We start from the raw sequence: 7,680 nt of genomic DNA, 5'->3' as shown, positions 1-7,680 counted from the left end.
AGCCCCGCCCCCCCGCCCCCCCCCCCCCCCCTTCATTTAGCTGCTGAAATTAGGAACTAAGAAAAGAAATAAAGGCAGGGTACAAGGCATAACGAAGCGTTAGCTACATTCCTTAGAATGAGAAGTGGTTTTAACACTAGCGATGGGACATGCAGACTGCAGAAAGCAGGGCAGGGTGGCATCCTGGAGAGCAGTTCACAAAGGGACAAGTTTTTGAGTCAGTGGGACTATTTCTGCAGCCTTTCCTTTGAGTCGAGTCTGGCCCTGGATGCGCTTGGAGCCGAGGACTCTGTACCCGTGGACAACTCTGCATCCTGTTGACGGAGGGGGCAATCACTACTGCCACAGTCGCCATCTCGCGTCATTGAGACCCGATCCCTCCACGACCTACCAAGTAGAGTGCTTAAAGCTGTAACATAGCCCCCGGTGCTTCACGTGTCACAGCACTGCTCTCCTCCGAAGGCATCAGTTCCTGATAGCACACCTAGGCTACAAAATCCCCCAACACAAGTTATTCATAGGTATGACTCACATGCTGAATATTCAAAAGGTTATTACTTGCATGCGTACAATGCGTGCTCACAAACCCACAAAACGAAGCGTCTGAATTCAAACCAGCCAAAACAAGGAAATTCTTAGGTAAGACTGAAATGCCGTTCATAATCCGCCTTGTTATGACTAGGCATTAAAAACGGATCCGAACGGTGAGTTACTTTACATTGATGTTGCAACACGTAGGCACAATGCGAGACAATGACAGTCGCAACTGTCAAGGTGCCAAGGATGAAACGTGGCGCATACACCCAGGAGGAGGCCTGAGCCTGACTACTTCCCATCTGGCTGGGATTGATTTTGAGTATTGCACGCAAGGACCTGGGTTAAAAGTAAGCGGAGGTTGCAAAACGGAGCACCAGGGAGTTTGGAAATGCCCAGGAAACCTCAACTTGTTCTTCCCCGACTTTGGGTATCTGCATATCAATCCAAATCTCTAATTATTACTATTTCTTCCCTCCACCACTCTCGCCTCTGTATACGAGTTAGACAACTTCCACCTCCTTGGTGCCTAGGCCCCTGAGCACTAATAAAACAGGCTCCCTCCTCTCAGCTGTTATGCCCAGTGCCTACGTAGGACATCACAAGTAGGAGCAGCAACTGCCTGGAAAGCCCTGCTCATCTCCAGGTGGGGTAAGGATGGCACAAGGCAGACCATCCAGCGTGGCCGAGCTAGGAGGGAACTGGGCATGCCCAGTGCAGATGGACCTTTCAGAAAATTTAGCTGCCAAACACCCTAAGTCTCTACCAAGTATGTGCCTACAGAAATTGTGCCAAGACAGGACTGGATCAAATTTAGGCATTTTCATGGGACCAGGTTAATCCATGGGACCAGGACAACCCCACAGCCAAGCATCAAGTCTCTGCCCCCCCCAAATTGGGGTACTGGTGCTTCTTAATGAAACAGTTCAACGAATTTTGTTCAATGGAGACAAAAGGCTGCGTGGGCTTCCCTAGTTTCTTTCTGGTAACGGCAGAGTCATTTTTGCTAAAACTTTTAAAAATAACAGCAGACAAGGCAGACATCTGGCATGGAAAATTTCAGCCCGACCAGTGAAAAGGCGCAAGTTCCACCCAGCAGTGGAAAATCTGCAGTATCACAAGCCGTTTTGCCTCCCCCAGCAGCTCAGGGCAGTCAGCCTCCCATGCACGTTCTTATTTTGGAACACAAAGCCTTAAAATGCCATCCATGTGCCCCATGCTGATGGTACGCCTGGGTTAAGGTTTGCAAGAGGAATTATCAGGAGCATCACACCCTCCGAGCAGCACAGCTTTAGCTAAGGCTGCCAGACATTTCCCATTTTAAGAACCTGACTTTAATAGCATGTAATATTACAGATTTGCCACTGACGGGTGGGACTCCCACGTGTGCAGAAAACCAGCACGCAGCCTAGGCCCCACTTATGCTCTTAGCCTTCTGCTTCTGCTGCCCATGCATGGGTTTCAGTTTTCTGCATTTCCACAAACAAATGGCAATGGGCTGAGTATTTTGCATGGACATGTGCGCCAGGCTGGCGTGCAATGGTTGAGAGCTGGAAGCAGGCTGGCAACTGCCTGTTAAGCAGCAGAATGTCACAGAGGATACAGATATTCCCATGCCAAGCATCAGCCTGGCAAACGCGAGTGCCCAGCTCTTATTATCTGGTAGATAACAAACCCCACCACATCCAGTAATGAAAAGGTCAATAGAGAGTTGTGTGTCCCATCTCCTTCCCACCTGAGATTTCCCTTATTCTCTTCCCGCCAGCAGACCGTCACTGAGAACAACTCTGTTTTAATTTCCTAACTAAAGAAAAACAGCCAACGCAACCTTTGCTCCCAGCTAAATAAAAGGTTGGATGCATTTCAGCCCTGAAGCAAGTTGTCATCACCATGTTATTAGTTGCCAAATTCCCATCCTTACCTGAAGCTTAAGCAAATAGACTTTACATGGGGGACCGATAGCAAGGTTAGGCAGGTGGCATCCCACCCCAACAACCCAGAACCAGGGCAAGAGGCAGCCACACAGCTGATCCTGACCCACAACTTCAGTACCAACTACTAAAGCCACCTCCCTGAGGGTCTTAGCCCAAACTTCTGCCTCTTTAAGAGACCCCACTAAGGACCACGGCAGAAGAGAGCTCACAGTAGGGCTGCCCGAAACAGCAGCGTTCTGCTTCGAGGAAACAGTGTTTTGTTTCGACAGCACCACTCTGTTTCATTTTGTCAAAACAGTTTCGCTGTTTCGAGGTTTCGCCCATAGGTTATAATGGGGAAGCACGAAACTGGAGGAGGAGCAGCCCCTGTGATCGCAGCCAGATCAGGGGCCCACACCCCCGGGGGAGTCCGGCAGAGCCCCACAGCCCTCCTGGGGGTGCAGGCGGGAGGCTGCTGCAGCCACCTGGGACCGGCGCTGGGAGCTGAGCCCGGTGAAGGGAGGTGGAGCGCAGCCCTGGCTCTCCCCTGCCTCCCACCACCAGGCTGCTGCTTCATAACTCAAAACATTTCGACTGGCCTCGTTTCGTTTCGAGGCTGTTTCGAAGCCCTTCATTTCATTTTGATTTCACTGTTTTGAGCTTGAAACGAAATAGCTGGCGAAGCTTTGCGCAGCCCTCCTCCATAGCATTTCTCGGGTTATGAACCAGGTCAGGCTGAAACTTCAGATGGGCAGGACTGAAATAGGGCTGGGCTTATCGCAGCAGTTTCAGTTTGCACAGGAATCTTTGGTTCCAGCCGCAGGGACGTCCCATGATTTTGAGTTTCACAAACTAAGGGGATTCAAAGCTGCAAAGCAGAATTCAGCAAATCTACCCAGAATGGTACAGCTGTGAGCTCCCAACAACAGGCCTAGGCACAGGCACTCCCGTTCCTCCAACCATGCCCAGTGAGGTGGGCAGGGAAGCTGGGTGTATAATGTACGCAGTGGAGGAAGAGGCAAAAAGCAGCCAGAACTAGCTTGTTCGTGCCCTGTAAGGAGATCGGTCCATCTCAGTCACCGTGGAAATCTAGAGGGCTTCTGCAGTTGGGAGCCCGCGGGCTAGTTTCTCTTAGCAAGGCTCAGAGAAGAAGTTTTCCAGCACGCAGTGGTAAGTTTTCTACCTTACCACCCATAAGGTAGAAGGTGAAAGAAAAAAAAAAAATCACCCTTGTACTCAGGAGAGATGCAAGTAAGGAGGGCTCTGCAGATGGGCCAGGAGGTAGCCTGTTCTGCTTTGCTCAACAGTTTTCTTTAAACAGAGGCTCTCCAAGCAAGCTGGAGTATCCCAGCAATGGCTGGGTGACTGCTCAAGGAGGCACTTAGCTCACATAATAATAGAGGAGCCATGGCTTCTGCCGAGGAAAGCAAAGTTCCAGCAGGGTTAGCATCACCCCTGGGTTTAGACAGCTTTTCTAATGAGCTGCAATTATGTGTTACACACAGTGAATGCAAGGGAATTGTAGGTTATCTTCCTCCACTGCCTCCGGTGTACACCCGGCTTCTCTCTCCCCGTCCATGTGAATGGGTGGAAGAACGGGAGAGTCTGCCGCTGGGCCCCTTGCTTGAAGCTCGCAGCCATAGCTGCAATGCCCACAGAGGTTTTCAGCCTCCTGAATGCCGCAGCCACCAAGGCACGGGTTACATCAGGAGCAAGGGTGCTTCTCCCAGCACGGAGGCAAGTTTTGAGCTTGTATAACCATCTGCTGCTCCCCAGGACAACATCCCCAGCGCACTCATGCATTGCGGATGAGGAGGGGGCTCTGAGCCGAGAACCACTGAAGGGGCCACATCCGGGCAGCCAATCTGCCTGCCCAGGAGCCGTGAAGTGTGGCTCGGTCACAGGGAGGCTGGACGACACCCTTTGCTCTTCAAAATGTCCCTCGCCACCCTCCTGCTATGGAGAACTTCAGCAACCTGGTTGTGATGCCATATCCTTACCAAGGAACCAGCCTTTCAGTCACCTGATGGGTGAAGCACTCCTCTGAATCTATCCTTCCTACTACATCAGGCTGTTCTTGACCCAAAACAGGCAGACCCTACAAGATAATATAGCCTCCGACAGGTCAGAACGCAGAAGACACTAGCACTTATTAGAGAAAGTTTTTCTTTTTTTTAGATGAATATGGACGGTTACTTTTTCGGATACTAAAGACCCAGTCCTGCTCCTGTTACTATTTCTCCCCTCCCCATTCCCATTAGAGCCTCTTTGGCCAGCTCTTGAATCTATCCTCCACGTATTGAGAAAATACCAACTTATCCTACTCATCTTTTGGTCATCCGGACAACTGCTTCTCCACAGTAATGATGCACGTCCCGAGAGGGGAGCGCAGAATCCAAGAGAAAAAGTGTTTTTTAGACCATCTCCAAAAATAAAACGGGCGTTGCTCCTTCGAGCACAAGCTCTGGCCCCCATCGAGCAAATGCAAGTATTTCCACCGAAACCCCTGAGCTTACTCATGTGTGCAAAATTAAGCCGGCACATAAACATGTGCAATATTGGGACCTGAATTATGTCAGAATTATAATGAAAGAGGGCTGCTTCGGGAGGGGTGGGGAAAGCGGCTTAATCGCTTCCAATTTTAAAGCCTTGCAAGCCACGTTCTGTATCACTCCTTTGACTCAGACTGTTACAGCAATCGTCATTCCTATCGGAGATGAGAGACTCTTAGGCTTCTAGTGGAGTTGGACATAATTGATCCCATTCTCTGTAATCCCTTTGAGGAGGCAGGCCAAGACGTTTAGTTATCGCAGGCCTAATGCCAAGCTTATTTTGTAAAGAAAAAGAAAAACAAAGGAATCTAGTACACTTTCCCAATCCGTGCACGAGTTACCCAGCAAATCTTACCTTGTCTCCCTCCTGTACATCACAGATTTTCTCCAGGGTCGAGGGGTTATACGTGGGGAACGTCTTGCCGCTTATGGATTCATGCCATTCGTTGTTAATAAATATCTAATGGGAGGGAAAGGGGGGAAAAAATAAAACAGAAAACAAAACCACACGTCCATGCATTATACACAGTCTTTCAGTGCTCAAGTCTGTCTCTGCAGGAGCTGTAGAAATCCAGGGAAGTTAAGAGCATCGAGCACCTTTGCATGATTTGGCCCTATGTGATTATGCTGCTGCTGCCACGTTTAGCCGGCAGGCCAAGCCAAACCAAGGGCTGTGTGCAAGGCCCAATGAAGGGTGCGGGGCAGGGGGGGAACAAGGAAGGTGGGGGGCAGGATTGGGCTCACACAATAAAATTCACACGGTTGGGTGTGTGACAGCAAGTTTATTTCAAATGCATCTTTTCAGAGACAGCTCCAAGAGGAACCTATATGTTTTGAGCAAAAAACAAACAAAAAACCCCAAAAAACAGAAACCCGCCCCCCCCAAACTCTTTGTAATAGTGTAGAGCACACACGTTCTCCATGCTGCGAGTGAGCTGCTAATGGCTTGTATTTTACTCCCTCCTATCCCTGCTGGGGTTCCTCCCCAAGGAGTCCTACCATTAGTATTTGCCACTGGAGAACATGAAATGGGGCCCCAGCCTCGTAACCCTGCATCACCCGAAGGCCCTTCCCTCCACAAGGGCACTCGGGTTTTGTCAGCAGGACATAAGGTGCATCTAAAATGTGTTCGTATATGCAAATTTAAAAAAAAAAAATTTTAAATCATAAATGCTTAAAATGCTGCATGTCTAAAGCCCGGACAAACAATCCCAACTTTGCACAGCTAAAAATCCACTAAAGTACTTTTAACATTTTAAAAGCAGTAAAAAAGTTTTGTGATTTAATGCACAGATATGTATATGCAATTCCCCACACATCTTTTATGTATGCTTTCATCTTGTCAACACAGATGAAATAGCATATTGCCCATTCTTTTGGAGCAAAAAAGAAGCTAAACCCCACATAAATTGATATAGCTCACCTCTGGTTAAGAAGTGCAAGTGGGTGATTTAGCTTAGTTGAACAAAAACATTCTACCTTGCTAACGTACTCTACAAGTCAACAGCTTGAATCCTGCACCCTCACGCATTCAAAACTCAGAGCGGATCATACGTAGTTTCGTTTCTTTGCCCAGTTTGAACCCAAAATGATTATTTTTTAAGAATACCGTAAAAAATATTTCTCTGGGTATTTCTGTAGATATCGGAGGTGGCAAGCACCCTAGATGGGACTGCAGTAAGTGGGGGGGGGTTTAGACCCACCTGTTCTTAATCATTCTCATTTTTAGAGAGAGGCGCGATTGCAAGGCTCGGCGTAACAAGATGCCAAAGTGAAGTTTGCAAGAGAACTCACGGGGCAGAAAGTTTGAAATACCTTGGTGCTCACAAACACCACCACAGAAGTACCTGGGTTTAGGGGGCTAGCATTTGGGATGCTAATTACTTACCAAATAGGAAAAGTAAAAGCAGGTTCGTGTAAGGCAAAGAAAAAATTGGGTCTTCGTGAACCAGAGAGCGCACGGCAAACCGGAGGGATACAGGAAGGTCCATGAAGTTATAATGGGATATATACTACAGCTAAGAACTGGGAGTTGCATTTTATTGCAACAGTTTGAGTGTTCATTCTGGAGCAGGGAGTTGGAAAAAGGACACAGTCACTACAGCGAATGAACGATGGATTCACAGATTTCATTATACAGGCTACGCTGGCATCAGCCCGAGATTCGCAGCAATGTTTGGGTTTCTGATAAGAAGCCACTCCTCGGGCCGGCACACAGCATGGGGCGTTGCTGTGGTCTCCTGTTGTTCTTTAGGATATTAAAACTTTGGGAAGATCATTTGTGGCCAACCATCACTGGCTCCAAAAATCACGAGACCGATCAACAGCTTGTAAGATTTGGTTTTTGAAATGACTTCAATTCAATAACTCGCAGAAATAAAGACAAGATTCTGGCTCTGCAAATGGATGGAAGCGGTTGCAAAACAGCTGTAAACATCTGGGACAAGTTGACAGTTTGCAAAATACCTCTCCTGTCAAACTTCTACTTCCTAGAATAAACTGAATATCGATTCCAACTTCCCTCATCAGATTTTAGCACTCAAAACACACAGCAGAGGTAGAACTTGGATTCATAATTAAATACTATGTACCACATCTAAGAGGCAGTCTTTATGAAGGTCTAGATATCTTCAGAGGATCCTAATTTTGTACAAAATCTCAGGAAAGCCTACCAGTGAAGT

The 7,680-nt window shown here is 48.0% G+C and overlaps 1 protein-coding gene across 2 annotated transcripts in view; it reads right to left on the bottom strand.

Annotated features, from left to right (window-relative positions):
- ALDH1A3 (aldehyde dehydrogenase 1 family member A3) overlaps nucleotides 1-7,680 on the bottom strand; it is a 50,372-nt gene that overhangs the window by 40,043 nt on the left and 2,649 nt on the right. For both annotated transcript variants that reach the window (XM_006020070.3, XM_025199601.1), the window contains exon 2: nucleotides 5,355-5,459. Coding sequence is in view for 1 of the 2 variants with exons in the window: in XM_025199601.1 (XP_025055386.1) it covers nucleotides 5,355-5,459 (105 nt within the window). In the remaining variant the exon portion in view is untranslated. The remainder of the gene's footprint in view (nucleotides 1-5,354; nucleotides 5,460-7,680) is intronic.

Source organism: Alligator sinensis, unplaced genomic scaffold (assembly GCF_000455745.1).
Source record: "Alligator sinensis unplaced genomic scaffold, ASM45574v1 scaffold210_2, whole genome shotgun sequence".
In the NCBI taxonomy this organism is placed as follows: domain Eukaryota; kingdom Metazoa; phylum Chordata; order Crocodylia; family Alligatoridae; genus Alligator; species Alligator sinensis.
Note: the sequence above shows the minus strand (reverse complement) of the source record. Positions and strands in the feature narration are given on the sequence as shown.